The sequence below is a fragment of the Miscanthus floridulus genome, chromosome 16, assembly GCF_019320115.1.
Source record: "Miscanthus floridulus cultivar M001 chromosome 16, ASM1932011v1, whole genome shotgun sequence".
Lineage (NCBI taxonomy): Eukaryota > Viridiplantae > Streptophyta > Magnoliopsida > Poales > Poaceae > Miscanthus > Miscanthus floridulus.
In genome coordinates this window covers 96,707,371-96,726,815 of record NC_089595.1, presented here as the reverse complement: position 1 = coordinate 96,726,815, position 19,445 = coordinate 96,707,371, and the positions used below count along the sequence as shown (strand labels likewise).

The window sequence follows — 19,445 nt, the reverse complement described above, 5'->3', positions numbered from 1 at the left end:
TCACGACTAGCAAGAGGACCGGCGGCAACCTTGAAGCTTATCTCAACGAGGACTAGCTTGGTGGCAACCAAGTGAACCTCAGGATAAAAATCATCGTGTCATCCTTGTCTTTCCGTTGGTTTGTATTCTCCTTTACACAAACTTGTATTTACATATCATATATTGTGCTGGTGTAGTTGCTCTGGTAATTAGTTAGCTTGTGTAGCTTGCTAGTAACCTTCTTGCTTGTGTAGCATAGAAGTAGCTCTCTTGTGTAACTAGTTTACTTTTGTATTAAATTAGTTGCCTTGCTTATTTTTTGTAGCTAAGTAAATTGAGCTCTCTAATTGACTTATGTAACCTTGTTATTGAGCATTGCTAGTAAGCTTAGGCTTTGTGCTTTTGCATACTAGTTTGTGTAGGAGCTCCCCCGGTGTTTAAAATATCAGTCGCATAGGTTTGTGTGACCTTACTTTTATAATTGGTTAGGTAAGCTCTAGTTAGCCCGGTATCTTAGTTGCTTAATTAGGATCTTTTATAAGGTGCTTGAGAACTTAGATAGATGGGTGTAGTCTTGGCTAGACCGGTAGTTTTAATTCCGCATTTGTTTCGGTTAGCCGACGCGTTTAATTTTAGAAATGACTATTCATCCCCTCTAGTCCGCTATCTCAACCCTACACCTGTCCAATAATAAATCTAAGAGAGTCCAAACGGCATCAGCTGCACACAGAAATAACGAATAGTGAGTTTCCAAATAAATAATAATGAAACATTTCTATATGACAGTACTCTCAATATATATAGTATAGATGGGTATAGGTCATAGTGAAAACATTGACATTTTTATCATATAATTGATTATTACCAAATTAATTTAAGTTCCTAAAGTTATGCCAAATATGCTCAATCAAGTCTAAATGAAGTTGCTTATAAGCAGCACGATCATGAAAAGTGTGCATTTCTTGCTAGTACTTTTGCCATCTCTGGCTTCCTCATTCAGACCAATAGGACTCAGCTCTATGTCTTTCTCATCCTCGATTATCATATTGTAAGGATGATATAAGCTTTCACGACACTCTCAAGATCACCTTGAGCTTATTCGGCTGGACTGAAAGTACTGTTCATGCTGAAAAACACTGTTTATGCTAGTTTGTTGTGAGAGAAAAACACTGTTCCGCCTGAAAAAACAAGCCGAACAAGCCGGCTTCTTGCTCAGCCGAACAAGCTCCTTGTTCATATAGACGTGCTGGTCGACACAAAATACAAAAATGAGACTATGAAATCCCAAATGCACATTCAACATCTTTCCTTGTCCTTCTTGATGTTGTGCAAATAGTTTATATTTATCAGATTATGGTTTGTGCAACACCAGTCAGTTACGTAGAGCAGAAACCTCAAGGCGAACGGGAACAACTACATCGACTCGATGCAAGGGCAAGTTGCAAGTAACTAGTCTTGTAGAAATCTGGCAAGCGACATTGCAGGCTGCAGCGTGAGGATCAAGACCTAGCTTGACATATCCAACCTCAAAATTCTAAATTCACCATTGTGGGAAGAAAGCTATAGTTTAATAAGACAGTCTCCCCCTATACCCCAACCCCCACCCTCAGTCCTCACCCTCACGTCCTCACCCTCATCACCTGGTGAGGGAGCTTCCTTATCAGCTATCAAATTTATTAAGAATATTTTCATCTAGGGAAACCAATCCATAATAGGTAGTCTACATTTAGAAACAAAAACCTAATTATTTGATGGGACACTTTCAATTCACAACTAAACATTTCTATTAGAATTGACCATAATGGCTCCACTTTTGTTGAAATTTATTTTCAGCCCAAACATGGTCTCATTACAAGTATAATAACCATTTCAAATTAGCAGCATATTCCTTACCATCTTAGATCTACATATGGTAGTATACAACTCCATGATTGTCCTCCTCAAACTCTAAAACTATACATCATACCCCTTGAACTTGCAGAACGGTTCAAATTACCTCCCTACCTTTGTTTGGAGTGATTTGAACGTGGTTTTATCCTTTTTTGTTTATTAGGGCATGTTTGGAACGCGGAAAAAAACTTTGTTCCTATGTTTTTTCCTGTGAAATTGAATTTATTCCTATGAAATTCCTGTGTTCTAAGTAGGCCTTTAAAAACAGTAAATACTTGATATGGTTTTCAACCACATAAAATATATCTATTCTTTTAAAATTATAGGGATAGACCGGAAAAAGATAAATTCAAATAAAATATTTATAGCCCATAAAAATATCTCTAGATGCTTTAAAAAATAGGTTTAGATTTAGAAAAGTGGAAAATATACAAAAATATCTAGAAAAATATAAAAATATTCTAATTGATTTGTAAACGTGTTTTGAAAACTTTTTTTTAATAAAAAACATAATAAACAACTAGCACAAATGTATAGCATGAATGCATTCAACATTAATATATGTTGCATTCATGCTGATCACATCTCATATTTTCGATGTGAAAAGTTTAAACATGTTTACACATCGTATAAAATGTTTTGCTAATTTTCTAGATTTGTGTTGGATATTTTCCGGTTTTATAGAGCTAAACCTATTCTTTTAAGTTTCTAAAGATGTTTTGTTGATCTCTAAATATTTTATTTGATATTTTTGTATCTCTAGATTTTCTTCTTTAGAATTTTAAATCTTAGAGACATTTTCTGTCGTTTAAAAACCTTACCAAGTTTTTACCCATTTTTAACTAAAAAATACAAAACCATATTTAAAACCAGTCCAAATTAGGGATGGAGGTAATTTGAGTGGTTTTAAGAGTTCAAGAGATAAAATATCTAGTTTTGAGGTTCGAGAAGAAAAATCATATCCTGGCATAATGGCTTTACCGGATTTTATTGTCTCCCAAATAAGGCCCACAATGCAGAATTTTGTTTTTGGGCCTTTTGCTTCCTTCATTTATAAGCTCTGACCACAGTGTGTATTGTGTATATATAAACGCAGCCCGAATTTCAGTTCAAAGTGGAATTGTTCTACCATGTTATACTGTTATACAAATTACAAAGACACATTGTGTAAGACTATGACGAACTGTATGTGGCAATTTTATGAGATTCGAAATGCATCTAGCACCTCACATTTTACAACGCGAACAACTCTATCCAACATCTTAGCTGAAAGCAGCAGCCGCAGCGAGAAAAGCCCAAATCGAGTAGTGAATTCAAAGCGGCAGCAGGCACCTCACAGCTCAACGGGGACCCTATTGTACAGCTCCTCCTTCTCCAGGCGCGGCTTGGTGACAGCTTGCAGTGGTGTGCCCATGAACGTGACCATCCCGGGGGACTCCATCATGTTGACGTCCTCCGGTCTGGTGCCTTCCGGCAGGGACCACTCGAAGTGGTGCAGAAGGTGCCCGATCATGGAGGCCACGAGGTTGATGCCGAGCTGCGCACCAGGGCACACACGCCGGCCGGCACCGAACGGCAGCACCCTGAAGTCGCTGCCCTTGATGTCGATGTTCTCCTCCAGGAAGCGCTCCGGCCTGTACTCCAGTGGGTTGCTCCAGACCTTGGGATCGCGCGCCACCGCCCACACGTTCACCATCACGTTGGCGCCCTTGGGGATGTCGTAGCCACCGATCTTGACATTCGTGCTGGCCTTGTGGGGGAGCATGAGTGGCGTCGGTGGGTGCAGCCGGAGCGACTCCTTGACGACGGCCTGTAGGTAGGGGAGGTTCTGGAAGTCGGTCTCTAACATGATGCGCTCACGGCCAACCACACGGTCGAGCTCCACTTGCAGCTTCTTCTGCACCCTGGGGTTCCTGACCAGCTCTGCCATTGCCCACTCGACTGAGATGACTGTTGTGTCCATTCCAGCAGTGATCATGTCCTGAACATGAACAAATCAAGGAAGATTAGTTCTCACAGCACCAACAAGAACTACCAAGATCGATTGTTTTACAAATCAAATGGCAGTCACCTAGCGGCATAGTAGCTAACTGGCCTAACCTTTGCACATTCCTCGTGCTGGTAGTAGGTAAAATGAACATAAAGTGCACACATTTCCAACTACAAAGTAAACATAGACAGTTTCCAAACCCCACCACCTTGCACCTACCTTAAGACAGTGATGTCTCGCTCTGACCCACACTACAAACTGATATTGAACCTTTATCCAGTAACCTCTAAAAATCAGTCACCGTATTCAAGGGTATGCAGCATGTGTGCATTAAAAGGGGCGTACCCAGTGCAGAGAGCTCCCGTTCTGTACGGGGTCTGGGGAAGGGTGTTAGTGGCAAGCCTTACCCTCGCCTGTGCAATGCGAGGAGACCGCGACTCGAACCCGGGACCTTCTGGTCACAGGCGGTAAGACTCTACCGCTTGCACCAGGCCCGCCCTTCAGCATGTGTGCATTATAGAAAAAAAATATATGTGCATTGGGATCCTGTCTAGTAAAAAGAACATCCAGCTACAAATGGGTAATCTGTGAGAAAAGCGGTCCAACATACCCATAGAAGTCCAATAACTGTGTCTTCACTAAGGTCATACTGTTCTTTGAGGGTGAAGAGTGCATCCACAAAGTGCTGCTTGGCACCACTCTCCTTGAGAGATTTAGCGTGCTCATCAATGATCTTCATTGTCAGGCGGTCCCTTCTCTCATTGTGAGTTTTGTAAAGCTCCTCATTAAGTGGACACAACCATCTCAAATACCAAATAAACTCAGCAACAGAGAGAGATGCACCAATCTTGACCCCGTTGTTCACAATAGTCTTAAACTCACGCCCTTGTTCGTCAATGTCACCGTTTGCATTCATGAACCGCTTCCCAAATGCCAGCCTTGTTATGTTGTTGAAGGCTACCATAGAAAGGTGGTTCCGCACTACCAATGGCTTCCCTACATTACCTGAATACAACATAAGATTAAGTAACAGTTTAAAACTATACACTATGATGAAATGCTTGACTGATTTTGGATTCTAACTGATTTGGTAGCTGAATGTTTCACTAACGTCATCCATAGAAATATTTTGTAATTCGCTTTCTGTAGACCGTTCCATGAAATACATTAATGGAACAATGAATGTTTGCTAAACAATATAAAAATGCTATCGTGGGCAATTTGTTTTGCAACTAATGTTACAAAACATGAAGGAGAATTAAGATAGTGGATGCCTAATGAATTACATTAGCCACTGGAACAATCAATACTGTGCTAAATAAAGTCAAACATTAGCGAGTTGTTTGCTTTGCAACTAACATATCAAGGAAGGAGAATATGACTATTAATATTTTCTCGTGAATACCAGAAAAAAGAAAACCTAACACTAGTGCAGATTATCCATTCGGAATAATACCCTGGCCTGAAACACGGTTCCCATGCAATTTGCTATCTGAACTCCCCCTTTTTGGACAATGCTGCAGCAATCAGTTTAGATCCACTCACTGATTGCTCCCAAACAACAATATATTGTATTACAGTCTTCTTAAGGATTAAAAGCTAGTCCGTATTTGACTGAGCTCAAAGTCACATTTGAACCTATTATCAAAATGGTCAGCAAGTTTCCTTCTTTTAGAATCTCAGACAAATCCAGGTGACACTTTTTGCAAAATGCCACAAGGCAAGCTGCTTCCAAATCCAGGTCGTATAAAGTGCTCTCAGATTGCACAAGGGAACTACATAATTCTGCATTAATGCACACCTGAATTTTGTACATTTGCAAGCTGTCACCACATTTATACTCTCCCATATGTTGATCCGTAAGACGATTTATATGAGATACAGCCGATGACAAATCATATTAAGGTTGCAGGTTTTTGGTCAAGCTGGTATAATGTCAACAGAGAATGCTTGGCACACCAATAAGTTGGGCTCATTACCACAAAGAATGGTTGTCATACAATTAATAAGACGCTAAATTTGCATGCCATTCTCAGTTACAGGATAGACTGTTTACCAGCATTACAGCTATAATATGTTTCTAATCTCTGACTTTTAATTGTTTGAAAAGTTCTTTAACAGAGCATAATGTGGAAACCACCAAATTAGCTGAAACGCAACCAAACACTCAAATGGCATCTACATCAACAAGAACAGCTCCATGTTGCCATGAATACTAAAACTCATGGGAATCCCAACCTTCGTGATCTGGTTGACATAAAGTATGGCTAATAAAATAAACCCCAAGTTTGTCACCTCAATGCAACTGAACAGCTATCAGCACTGCTGACGACATTGTGCACACTAATTTAGCGAATATATTAGCAATAAGGGGCGAAGCTACGCTGGCTTTTGCTGGTGCACATGCACCATGGTAAAGCAAACGTTTGCTAATATCTGCATCAAATTTTCCATGTATTTCCTAATTGTATACATTATTTTATATTCAATTGAGTGTGCACCAGGGTCAGTTTTGAGCTGGCTTCGCCCCTCATATAGTACCTCACTAACAACGTGCTTAACATCATACCATGTGGCCACCTTCACAGCACGGGGCATTTCTATTCGTTTACTTCACTGGACTGTGATAGGCTGTTACTGTGCGTGACATTTCCCCAGCGATCTTATGACAAAAATCGACACAAAAACCTACGAAACTAGTTTAGCATTTTTGCTCAATGATAGGCGCAAACTTGCCACTAAGCGGCCCAGAAAGCAACTATACACAGTAAATCCCAGCGCCGTTTGAAGCTAAAGTCAACACGAGACAGCAGCTGGTCACCAATCCACCAGCACACCGACAGCACGGCAAAATTGGGCGGGGTCGCCCAACCAACGAATCTTCGCACCAAAGAATCCTCCGTCTTTTTACCAAACACCCCCAATTTGTCCAAATTGCACATACCTAACATTGTCCGGGATCAAGAGAGAGGAGCAGTAAATGAGATCTCAGCTTACTCACCCGGGGCAGTGGCGGCGCGGTAGACGGACTCGACCATGGCGGTGACCTCGTCCTCCCGGATGGGGCGCAGCGCCTCGAGCCTCTTGGGCGTGAAGAGCTCGAGGTTGCAGAGCTTGCGCACCTTGATGTAGTGCGGGCCGTAGTTGGCCCAGATCAGGTCCTGCCCGTTGCGGCTGAACCGCTGGGTGGAGCGGTTCCGTGGCCGGTCCGCGAGCTGCTGGTCATTCTCCTTGAGCACCTCCTTGGCGAGCTCCGAGGTGGAGACGACGACGGTCAGCCCGGACCCGAACCAGACGGAGATGACGGGCCCGTACCGCTCCGCCCACTCCTGGAAGCAGCGGCACCGGATCGGCTTGATCTGGCGCAGGTTGCCCAGGACGGGCCACGGCCGCGGGCCCGGCGGCAGGCGGCCGAGGCGAAGCCGGTTGAGGAGCGCGAGCGAGAGCGGGATCAGCACCACCGCGAGCGCGACGGAGAGGAGGAGGGAGGCGTCCATGGCTGGGCTGCTCGGCGGGCGCCGGGGTTTGGTGGAAAATGGTGGCGCGGTGTTCGGCGAATTTATACGGCGGGAACGGGAAGGGAAGAGTGGGGAGGAAGAGGGAGAGGGAGGGAGATTGGGGGCGGTTGGCGGTAGGTGAGTGGGACCCAATGACTTGCCCCTTTCCTCGTCTTTCCACTTTCTTTCAGCTCACTGTTTTTCCTTTTTAAATAATATAAACAATTTAGGTTTTAAAAATGAGTATTTTTCATGCCGGGATATAAAAATGTATTTTACCTTAATATAATTCAGGAATAAGATGCCTAGGCGTCTTTCTGTAAAAACAAAGTTTTTTTTGCGACGAAACTGTAAAAACAAAGTTAATGGTGATTAGTTTTGAGCTTAGTTGTGTGCTCTGTGGGAATCCAAGCACAAGCACTTGCTGTTGTTTTTGCCCAGTTTTTTGAGGGGCAGAGTTCACCAACCCCTGGAGGAGGGAGGATAGTGGATACCAGGTGCTCCTGCTGATTTAAAGGCTTGTTGACAACTTCGGAGTGGATCGTATTGTTGACCGATCCCTTGTATTTTCCTAGCCTTGTCACTGGTACACAAGAGCACATGACTGGGCTCTGAGTCACTTATGCTTATTTATATGGTTAATTTGTTAGGAGAGAAAAATATTATAACGTAACTGATAAGCCGGCTTAGAATGCGATCCAACTCAGGCCTCCTTCGGCATTCAAAACGATGGAAACTTGTGGGACACAGAGAGAGCAGATAAGACTTGCTTTTGTTTTTGATCCTCAGATAGAAATGAAACGTACATAAAAGTTGTTACTGCCTCTGGTATTCAGCCTGTTCGCTTGTTGATTTCAGCCAGAGCTTATCAACCAGCCAACAGTGTTTTTCTCTCACAACAAATCAGCACCAATCGAGCTTATCAGTCCAGAAACTAACCAGCGAACAGACTAAATATTTCCAAATTAAGGTATAGCTAGCTGTGTACTACTTGTGTTTGGAAGAAACATCAAGTAGCAATGACCCCAAGAGGCAAGAGAACACTAGTCCTGTTTTTTATATAGAATTTTTTGTTTTGTAACTTAGTCTTGAACCAATCTTAATCTCGACCCCTTCCCTCTGTCTGAAATATCCACATGGCCATTCTTGGCTGCTTCATTGTCAGATTTTTTTTGTTAGAGGAACTTCATTGTCAGCTGGTGGCTGCTTCATCGATGTTTGGTGAGACCGTGAGAGGGAGAAACATGGTCGTTGGGTTCCTGTGGGCCTGATTCCTGTGGGACGATCGGCCTTCGGGCGGTTTCGGTTGCAGTTTGGACTGTTTGGTGGCTGCTTCATCAATGTTAGTGAAGCCAGCTCGAAGTCTTTTTCGCGTTCACCTGGAAACAAAGAAATGACCCCCGCTCGCCCACGTGCACGACACGATTGCTTGGATTCAAGGACGATCGAAGTCAACAAGGGCAGAGTCGTAGTACAGAGTTTGCGATTCGGGTAGGTAGGGAGGCCCAAGTCCAGGAGGTGGTGGTTCTATTCTGCTACAATTTGGCCCGGCCGCACGCTGGTGCTTTGCGCTGTTCTGTGGCCTCTCCAATGGGCCTACATGCCCTAGCAGCCCATGACTGGGAATTATCGGCCTAATTCTGTATCCTGATCGGATCCACGGCCCACTAGTATGTCTTAGTATGTGAGGCCGGAGCATGAGAGATTTGCCCCTCGATTTGAGGGAGCCGGCCTGGAAAACGCCCCTTTCGGCCTTTTGCCCTTTGGCACTTGCGTCAACGCGACGATGGCTGGAAAAGGGAGCTGAAGACTCGGCCTGTTTAGTTGAGCTTTTTAACCCCAAACAAGAGTGAAAAGCTACATCTGCTTTAGACCAAAAGCTACTTTTACTCTATTATAAATTTGAAAATACCTTTCTCTACTTTCAACTGTTCTTGTGGTAAAAAATTAGCCACATGCCACTCGTTAGGAACATACCGATTCGTTTTCTTTTCTTCTTTTCCCGTCCGATCGGATCCGCGAAGGTCTTTGAGCATCTCCGTCGCCCGCTCGCCCAGCTCCGGACCCCGTTCCGGCCCAACTCCGGCCGCCGTGCCCGCCCAGATCCGTCCGCCGTGCCCGCCCCAAACACCGCCGCGCATCTTGGCCTCGGGCGAGCGCTCCATGGGTGCCGCCGCGTGTTCCCCACGGGGCTTCTCCATGGCCTTCGCGAGTTCCCTACGAGATCCTCCGCTTCTCTATGGGCGCTTCTTCAGGGGCGGGAGAGGGCTCTCCACGGGCACAAGCTCAGCAGAGGGCCGCCGCGGGCTGGAGCTCTGCCGCGGGCGCGAGGGCCAGAGCTGCCGGCGGCGGCGCACCCTTCCGACTCCGATGAGACCCTTCCCCACTCCCCACTCCGCGCGAGCCCACTCCGGCGGTGGCGCATCCTCAGCAGATGAGCGCGCGGCACATCCTCCGAACGCGAGCAACAACATAGGAGCGGCGGACGCGAACCACTCCCTCGCCGGCGACCTTGCGACCTCGGGGCGCGCCTCCCGGAAGGCGCAGCCAGCCCCGGCCGGCGAGCACGGCCAGCTCCAGCGAGGGGCATCACCTGTGTGCATGACACGTGTGGCCCTCTTGTAAGTGAGACCAGCTTTTCTAAAAGCCACGGCCGTTAATCAAACGGGCTTTTTCAAAAGCCACAGCTCATATTCCACAACAGCTTTTCTAAAAGCCATAGCCCACAGCTACTTTTCCAAAAGCCACAACTCAATTAAACAGGGCCTGTATCTCTCACAACTAAAAATAAAATAAAAATAGACATTGTTTTGGTGCGACAATTGCATCTTCTCGTCGTCGGTCTACCTCTTCCTACGAGGATACCGCGAGTCTGCAAGTCATATCACGCATGCGATCCGTGGTGACGACGATCGCCGCTCATATCACGCTGTCGTATCCCTTTTCCTCTCCCTCTGGTTTTCTTTCCAAAACAAACCACCCCACCTCGACACCACAGTCATCGCCAGACGCCACCGTCGTCGGCGTGGATAATTCGCGAACGCTCATCCATGGGAAAACGAGCGAACACTTTTTCGACAGGCGGTGCCTTCCTTTTTTAGAAAAGAATAATTTACGCATTGATCTTAATTGAATAGTAGCATGTATGCTGGTTCTCTTTTCCCGTGCTCAATTTCAACCATGTTGTGCCACGCAAAACATTTATTTTAAAATATTATAACTCCTGAACGGTGTATCTATTTTCGATTCCGTCTGCACCGGTGCATTCTACGTGATAAGACAAACAAAACTAGACCCCACTTGTATATGTTTTAAAGATTTTTTTTTCTAGTAGCAAACTAACTTATAACACATAATTTATCCCATATAACTTATAACTAAGACTTAGAAACACAAAAAGTTATAAAACACAACTTATTTATAAAAAGTTATCAAACACAACTTATGTACATAAATTATTTTATACAACTTGTTTACATAAGTTATTCTATACAACTTAGATGTACAAATTAATATCATAACATATTAGCAGATATGTTTGTAACATGTATAAAAGAAAAATTGATAGACTAATATAAAAATTAAAAAGAGAAAAAAGGGGCAAAATAAAAAAAAAATTGTGTTTTATAACTTTTGTGTTTTTAAGTTTTGACATAAGTTATAAGTTATACGGTATAAGTTAATGTTATAAGTTATATGGTGATAAGTTTTGTTCTGTAAAATGTTATGCTGTCCAAGTTATCAATATAAGTTATAGATATAAGTTAGGTAACGTAATATATATATATATATATATATATATATATATATATATATATATATATATATATATATATATATATATATATATATATATTTTAAGTTATAAGCTCTATGTTATAAGTAAATATACATAAATTGCTGTTAGAAAAAATTCTTCGAAACATATGAAAGTGGAATTTAGTTTTGTTCGTCTCGTCACGTAGAACACACGATACAAACGAAATTAAAAACGGATACACCATTCAGAAGTTATAGGATTTTAAAATAAATGGTTCGTTTTTTAAAAGTGACGTGATGCACTTGAAACCGTACGGAACGTGTGTAGACGTCCAGCATGCGGACCCGGGATCGTTCGCTGGCCCAAAAATGAGTGAACGATCGCTAGAATGGATCTGGGCACCGTCGTGGGCGTGCGTGCGTCCCAGCAGGTCTGCTGATCCCTCTTCCTTCCGTCTCCTCCCTTCCACCACCACCAGCGCCTCACAGTTCACAGTCACAGCCCCGCATGGCCGGTGGGGATCCATGACGCGCCGGGCCAGCTCGTTCAAGCGCGGCGGGGGCAGTGAGATCGAGCTCCAGATCGGCTCCCCGCGCTCGCCGAGATGTGACGGGTTGGGTAGCCCGCCCGCCGGACTCCGTGAATCCGTCGGGTAGCGACCTCCACCACCACCAGGCCCTTTGGGCGTGTGTCCAACCAATCGAATCCACTCATCCCATCCATGCATCGAATAGTACCGCGGTTAACCGAATGTACAAATCAATGCATTGATAAGAACCACTGCAACCGATCAATCTTTTTTGACAACCTCTGCCAAAGTTTGTTGCAGAGCTTGTGTGATCATTCTGTAGGTGTAGGTCATCCAGTGATTCTAAAGCTTAGTTTCTTCTGTTCAGTTTAGCTTCTACGGAGTACATTCAGATGAGAAACTATGATTAATTCCTCTATTTTATTCATTTCATTTGTTATGTTATTTATTTATTGTATATTTCAGATTTTGCTCCTTGATGGGATTGCTCCTTTTTCTTGAGGTATTATTATTTTTACTATCTGATTATATTGTACTGCAATCCTATCTCGTAATGTTTTCACATGGCTTGAAGCATCTTATATTGTCCACATGTTTTTTTTTCTAGAGTGAGTAGAAATATTTTGGGTGAAAGTTATTTTCACTATTTCAAACAGTATATCTAAGGTTGAAGCTGGAAGGAGAATATTGATGGAGCCTAAGAGAGTAAGAGGTCTTCTGAAGCAGATTATTTGACAATTTCATTCAAGCCAACTTAGAAAGAGAGGGGGTATGACTGTATGAGCAGCCAAATCTTTATGATATAAATGGGACATCTGCACTGAAGGTGTCATACCTGGTTTCTCTACTTCTGACATAGTTTGACCAGCTCTTTAACAGTAGCTACATGCTAGTCATTGTTGCATACCATCAACTATTGCTGTATTTTAGCAAGTTGCTGTGAAGGGTTCTAATTGATATACAGAGGTAAAGGTTAACAGTTCAGTTTGCTAACAATTCAATTTGTAAATGGTAATGCTGCATTATTTCATAACTTCTTGCTACCTTATTTGTATGCATGTACCGATTCTATGCTTAGCAGTTGTTGAGGTTTTGTGTGGGCCGTGCGGTGGTGCGGGGCGTGGACCTAGGAGCTGCGTTTCCAGCAAGCTCATGGCTCAAGCTCTTGCGGCAGTGGCATTTCTAGGTGTATGAAGCCACGGATTAGCGCCATGCCATGGGCATTTCCAGTCGGGTGATGTTTGTTGTGGCCGCTCTCACGGAGTCTATTCAGCGCTTGCCATTTGCCTAGTCGGGTGATGATTGACATTTTCACTAATACCGATTCCTATCACATTCTAAGTATACTCGGACCCCTACTTATATTTCCTTTATTTTCAGCCTTGGAAAAGGTGGAGTTTTTGTCATAAGTGACAATGATGGATGATAATCTGTCAGTATGGGTCCTGGGGGAATTGCATGCTTATTTGATAACTCAGCCAAGTAAGCAGACTAAACATATTACACTTTACCACTCATACTTATTTTCTGTACAAAATGTAAGGAGTTTCAGTTCAGATTCTGTACTTTGCCTATTCTGTCTATTAGCTTTGCTAATAGGTTGACTCATATAGTCATATTAAGGGGAGCCACAAATTTCATAAGATAGTATGAGAGCTATTCGGAATTGATGTTGTCATAGGTTGACTTATATAGCCTATTCCTGGGAGAAAAGGTGAACCTGCCTGTGCTTGTTTGGATCTCACAGTAAGAAATGAATTTGTTTGGATCTCACAGTAAGAAATGAATTGATGTTGCTAGTCCTTCACTGAAATAGGAAAGCTGGCAGATGTCTTACATATGAGATGGACATGCTCCCTTTCTCTTGATGCAACAAGATTTAATGGTACAATATAATAACTTACATGATTCATACTTCAAAATATGCGGTTCCACTTTCGTAAAATAATTCTGGGTGTAGATTTTATGTTTCATTCTCTGCACCCTGTTTATTTGCTCCTATTTACTGATTATTCAAAATGAAGGTGTTTGGTTATTAGCCATGTAAATCTATTATTTTATAAATATTATACAGATTATTGTGGGCACATTGGGAGTTGTCGAATCTCTCTAGATCATAGGTTTCTTGCATATACAGTTGATGCATCTGGGATTGAACTATTTTCCATCGATCTGAGCATGCCATAAGTTCAGACAAGGGAATAGTTAGTTTAGCATGAACTATGATTTTGAGTAGATGAATGACTCAAGAAGCGGGCTCTTCCCTAGGAAGGGTTTGGCAAGGCAAGCTACTTCAAGAACATTCAGATCCAAGTGCCACCGCCGTCATCAGCTCCTCGCTGCCTTGCCTGCTCCGGAGACGGGCCCAATGCCATGATACACTGGGTTCCTGCGCCTTTGCTACAAAGCCACCATACCAGACGCCTCCTCGCTGCCTTACCTGCTCCAGAGACAGATCCATCCCAGCACCTGCGCACCTCCAAGGTCAGCTTGCTCTACCTTGCTCATATTAATTGTCTCTTATCCAATAATGCACTGCATGTAGGGAATGGGAGTTCAGGAAGAAGGTTTCTTGGCAAATTCTCTGTATTATTCTGCATTTATTAATTGTGTGTATAGTGCTAATTTGACTTCTCTACTCTTTTTGTTCAGACCACAGCCAGTTCGAGAAGATGAGGGAAAATTTTGCCAAAGAGATTGAGATTGCTATAGTTGATGTGGTACACCCGTCTATCTTTGCCGATCTCATATCCTCCAGCTTGCTTCATTATGCAGGTTTTTTTTAGTACTTCTCAATCGATGGCTTTAGCTTGTTAGTTGGGAAAAACAATCTGCAGTTCTGCACTGTCATTTTAGCAGAAACTATATAAAGTTTGGAACTGTCATCAATGGCTTTGTCTTTTGAATTGAGAAGAAGTTGCTGATCAAATTAACTGTGAGCCAAGGTTTTTAGAGAAGGTACTATCACCTCATTACTTATCTTAAATTAGCCACTTTATCTAACTGCTTCCATTTTTATCATTCTTAATTTTTGAAATGGAGAGAGGGAGAGCCGGATCAGAGGGGAGGGAAGGACATTGTTTTAGAGGGAGTTTTTTTTAAAAAATAATTACTTATGGCTATATTATTCCTTAAGCATCCAGAATAGTTGTTCCAGTTAGATGCTTTGTGCAATTTAGCTTACTTAATGAGCCTGCTCCAATCAAAATGTGTCCCTGCTATTGTTTAAAATATATATGGCCACCTTTGTGCTGTCATGATTTTAGAACATGTCACTTAGGTATAGTTCAAATAAAAGGAGACTACTGAAAACCTCCAAGGTGTCACAGCTTGAAACCACGCCACCACTGTCATTTTTTATGATGATCAGTTGATCACCGAATCGTATCTTTAATTTTCAGAATTTGCTTTTTTCATATCAGTTACATTACATTGTCTTCAATACTGTTGGCTATATAATTTTTGGTTTTTGCAGATTAGCTATCAAGTCGGACCATATCCATCTCAGTGATGTTTCTGAATGATGAAAAGATGGTAATGATCTATGATGTTGGACAGCTTGCTCCTCCGATGTGTGAAGAAAAAGCTTTGCTCAAATGGGACTTTGCTTTACAAGGCAAAAAGTGGGTGTGGTTGGTTGCCGCCGGATCCATTAGAAGTAAAGGTTATAGTAATAAAACAAATCTATAATTGGGAGTTGTTCGTCTGCCTCGTGACTCATTTTGATCTCAGACAAGTAGCCTCATTTTGATCTCAGACAAGTACTTGTCTGTCAGTAGCAGATATATGATTTTACTTCAGCTTTGTGCAAGAAGGATTCAGGTATCACCAGGCAAAGGAGTCGTATATGATGTTTGTAACACCCCGGTGTTATGCTAGCATTTAGGCACTGCAAATCATGCATATTGTGCATCATCAAGCATCCTAAGTATCCATGCCTAACTATCTAAATGATAACTAAAACCATGCTTCGAAACGTATGAAACATGCTCGTGAAACATGAATGTTGTATACACTTGTTTAGAGTTGTTTTTGCCCTAATTATGCTTGCTAGGTTAGTAAAACATGTTTGGCTATCATTGTAAATCATCTAGAATTAATTAGCACAATTTTTGGAGCAAAGTTTGTATTTAAATTATTGCCAAATTTTGCTTTAAAAATAATTCTCCAAAATTAGGGTTTTGAGTTAAAATTGACTTTAATTTTATAATTCAAAATCTAGCAAGAATTGGACTTTGGTCATAAAAGCAAAGTTGTAGAGGATTAAATTCTAAGCAACTTTTATTTTTGGGCCATTTTTAAAAGAAGTCATTTTCTTGCTCAAAATGGTATTTGAAAACTGCTATTTGAAATTTCCTTGAAAATAGAAAATTGAAAAAAATGTTTCTATCCTTTCACGGGTCGCCGCCTCGCTTCTCGGCCCACGGCCGAAGCCGGCTCGGCCTGCCTCCGCGCCCGCCGCTCGCCTCGGCCCAGCCCAGCTTGCGCGTCTGGCCTGCTTCGCGCCGCGCCTGTTCCCGCGCGCCGCGCCTGTTCCCGCGCGCCGCGCCCGACCCGCGTAAGGGCACGACCGCCGCGTGGCGGCCATGCGCCAGCGACGCACGCCGCGCGGCAGCCACGGCCTGCCTCGCCCTCCAGCGCTCGCCTTCTTCTGCCCGACAGCGCTGCGCTCTCCACTCCACTCCCTCACTCACTCAGCAGCAGCGATCGCAGCAGCAGCAGCTCCTGCGCGTGCCACGAGCTCCGCCACTAGCTCCCTCGCCGGATTTGGCTCGCCCGGCCACCACGGCTCGCTGTCGACCACTCCGTCTCGCCAGAAGCTCCGCCTCCACCCTGCGCACCCCATGCTCGTGTTACTTCGCCGTGGTAAGCATCCCTTCCTCGGGAATTGCTCGCCGGAGCACGGCCGAGCTCACTGGTGAGCTCTGCTCCCGTGGACTCCCCCGCTCCGCTTCCCTTCCCGCCTTTCCTTCGCGCGCACAAGCACCGCACTACGACGTTGAGTCTCCCGAGCGCCTCCTTTCGCCATACCGTGGCCGGAGACACTCCACTGGCGACGACCCGCGCCGCCGCTCTGCCATTGCCGTCGGCGAGCCTCTCTCCCATGAACCGCCCCTCCCTATTCACCTCTATCCGATGCGGTTTGTCATGGGGAGCACGTTGGTGCCCTCCGTTTTGTCGGGGACCTCGCCGTCGGTGAGAGCCGGCCGGTCAACGGCGGCCCTGCCTCGGCTCCGGCTTGACCACGGGTCCTGCGTGGCAGCCCCTCTGGGTGTACAGCACCGGGTGCACCCAGCAATTTTGTCGGCTGGTTTTAAAATGAATTTAAGAAATGCTTTTTCAAAATTCTGTTAAATGCTTTGGAAATTTATAACTTGCTCAAATTTGCTCCAAATTTGTTGAAACAAATTTTGTTGTGTTCCTTGTCACCAGATCTACATGATAAAAATATTGCATGTCATTTTTGAGATATTTTTCTGTAGAGCTTTAATTAATTCTTCATATTGCTGATATCTTATAAAATGGTTAGTAAATCCTATAAGTATCAGAAAAATATGCTTCCAGGTGTGTTATTCTTCTTGTGTAATGTACTTCCTAGGAAAAATATATGCCATGCATGTCCTGTAGAAAAAGTATGAGGTGTAGTTCAAGTGCCTTTAATGGCTGATTTTTGTTATTTTTGCTAGAGAGCAAAAATTGTATAAAACATGCATGTGATAATTTTTGTACAGTGATTGTATGCTATGAAGATCATAGGAAAAATACTAAATCTGTTGTTTGACACTTTTCACAATACAAAATATTTTCATGCTCATATTTAGGTCCAAGCTTGTCATTTTTGTGTAGGCTATTCCACTTATTCAAATGCCATAAAAATCTGATGGTAGACTACTTAGGATAGTACTGTGCTATGGTAATTTTCTAAGATTTTTCTAAGCTATAAAAATAGATGTTGTTATTCAAACCTATTATTAACTAGGGTTAATCATATGTTGCTTTGTGTATGTTTAAGAGATTAGTGAAGCTTTGATGTATCTTTGAAGCATTTAATGAGATGTGTTCACTTAGCATATTAGTAGTAGAAGAGAATGCAGTAGATGACATGTGCTTATAGTATATGTTCTTGGATGATGTTGACTACCTTGCATTCAAGCATATCCATTGTGTTCATTTCATCCGATGCACTTTTTGCATAAACACTTACGCACATGCATCATACAGGATCACAAACCGAGAGCCCAGTCGTCATACCCGAGGAGCCCGAGGAACAGCTCGAGGTGCAGCTGCAGGAAGTGACCGAAGCCGACGAGGAGGACGTTGAGGAACTTTCGGAGTGCCCCGATCACCGCCTGAGCTCCTTCGAGAGAGGCAAGCCCCGGAGCATTTTTTCCCCGGTTTGCAATTATTAATTAAATGCTTTACTTTAATTGATGCATTACGTTCAGGAGTTGTTTGCAACCATTGCTGCATTATACCTTGTCTACCTTTGCTATACTATATCCTTGTTACCCTGGTATCCACAGTCGAGTCAATGCTTAGCTGGCTTAGACCGGTAGAAGTCGGGTGATTTCCTGTCACCTGCGAGCTATAGGTGGTTACCTGGATCTGCTTGGATAACTATGTAGTCATGGTATAACTAAGTGTTAAATGAAGTTGAGACCGGACGGAGACTTACAGAGTTTTGGACTGTAGTGCTTTCCGTCTGTGTCGATTAAGGACTGACCGTTGTTGGGCCTCGAGTCATGTTGAACACATGTCTTACATTTAGCTGGCCGAATAAAGTACCTTTCGACCGCGAAGCTAGGAGATTATTCGGGCCGAGTAGATTGCCCGCAGCGCACTGTGCCGGAGCAGGTGTGGTAGGACACGGGGGCGAGATGATAAGACCAAAGTGCAGTCGGTCGTCCCCCGAGTACATGTGGTTCCTGGCAAACTCAAGATTCCTGGATAGTTGACTCGGTGACCAATACCTCACTTTAGCGGGTGAGTGAGGTTTGTGTAAGGAATAAATCACCAGCTGGTTAGGAATCGATTCGAATCGCCATCACTCCTGGATAGTGAGCACTTGACTTGAGTGACTTCATCGTAGTAATGTTGATGGAACAAGTGGACAGTTATAATGAATATGACATTATGGAAGTTGTTAATGATCATTGGTTATCATTATTTGCTTAATCATATGCTTGCTCTAGTATAGGTGCAAATTTAGTCGACAGGTTAATAACAATTAACTTGACAATAATGCTTTTGGAAAGGTTATTGAAATGCTAAAAATGCTTCTTTTTGCAAATGAGTCGGCTACCCTACTATAAAGCCCTTCATAATCCTTGGTGTCACTTATTTTCAGTTATGTCGGGTAAGTCTAGCTGAGTACCTTCTCGTACTCAGGGTTTTATTCCCACTTGTTGTAGATGGGCAGATATATTACGGCTACTGTATCAACTGCCTTTATCCTGCGATGGATGATGCTTAGGACCATGGGCATGGTCATTCCTTACGTCTCGTCTGATGCTTTTGTTGGAGATGATCATTAGCTGACACTGTATTTGAACTCCGTGTGAGTGTGTGGTTTTGAACAAATGGCTTCCGCTACTTTTATTCGAACTCGTTTTGTAATAACTATGTTTAAACTCTGATGTATCTGAGATGCGAACTTTTATGTAATATGTGATGGTGACCGCTAAACTTATTACGATCTTGGCTGGTATGTGAGTTGGTTTGAAATCCTTCGTAATTTCACGGACTACCGGGTTATACGGGCTTAAGTTTGTTAAATCGTCTGCGCTGGCGGATGATTTT

At 43.3% G+C, this 19,445-nt stretch overlaps 2 protein-coding genes across 9 annotated transcripts; one reads left to right on the top strand and one right to left on the bottom strand.

The window, feature by feature from the left end:
- Positions 1 to 2,971: 2,971 nt before the first annotated feature.
- LOC136512680 (cytochrome P450 98A1-like) lies at positions 2,972 to 7,443 on the bottom strand. Its single transcript, XM_066506655.1, has 3 exons — positions 6,861 to 7,443; positions 4,470 to 4,864; positions 2,972 to 3,850 (listed from the first exon to the last, which is right to left on the bottom strand). Exons 1-3 carry the CDS (start codon positions 7,354 to 7,356, stop codon positions 3,203 to 3,205), a joined length of 1,539 nt encoding a protein of 512 aa, XP_066362752.1. The 5' UTR covers positions 7,357 to 7,443; the 3' UTR covers positions 2,972 to 3,202.
- A 4,074-nt stretch (positions 7,444 to 11,517) lies between these two features.
- On the top strand, positions 11,518 to 15,470 carry LOC136513988 (uncharacterized). 8 transcript variants are annotated; one of them, XR_010773488.1, is made up of 8 exons: positions 11,518 to 11,768; positions 12,111 to 12,147; positions 12,302 to 12,611; positions 12,727 to 12,940; positions 13,026 to 13,127; positions 13,914 to 14,129; positions 14,298 to 14,603; positions 15,121 to 15,470. XR_010773488.1 is itself a non-coding variant. In XM_066507968.1 (7 exons), the coding sequence occupies exons 4-7, from the start codon at positions 13,061 to 13,063 to the stop codon at positions 15,154 to 15,156; spliced, it is 387 nt and encodes a 128-aa protein (XP_066364065.1). In that variant the 5' UTR covers positions 11,518 to 12,147; positions 12,253 to 12,611; positions 12,727 to 12,940; positions 13,026 to 13,060; the 3' UTR covers positions 15,157 to 15,470. The 8 variants fall into 8 exon arrangements, 1 of the variants encoding a protein (XP_066364065.1); XR_010773485.1 differs by having other exon boundaries at positions 12,253 to 12,611; XR_010773484.1 differs by having other exon boundaries at positions 11,518 to 12,147.
- The last annotated feature ends 3,975 nt before the right edge of the window (positions 15,471 to 19,445 follow it).

Bases quoted from the DNA above. Each gene is read 5' to 3' on its own strand.
- LOC136512680 (XM_066506655.1), bottom strand. From the start codon at position 7,356: ATGGACGCCTCCCTCCTCCTCTCCGTCGCGCTCGCGGTGGTGCTGATC. The intron at 4,865-6,860 runs GTGAGTAAGCTG...TGTTGTATTCAG, and splicing joins CCGCGCCGCCACTGCCCCGG to GTAATGTAGGGAAGCCATTG. The intron at 3,851-4,469 runs GTATGTTGGACC...GTTCATGTTCAG, and splicing joins CAGTTATTGGACTTCTATGG to GACATGATCACTGCTGGAAT.
- LOC136513988 (XM_066507968.1), top strand. From the start codon at position 13,061: ATGATGGATGATAATCTGTCAGTATGGGTCCTGGGGGAATTGCATGCT. The intron at 13,128-13,913 runs GTAAGCAGACTA...GCTCTTCCCTAG, and splicing joins TTATTTGATAACTCAGCCAA to GAAGGGTTTGGCAAGGCAAG. The intron at 14,130-14,297 runs GTCAGCTTGCTC...CTTTTTGTTCAG, and splicing joins AGCACCTGCGCACCTCCAAG to ACCACAGCCAGTTCGAGAAG.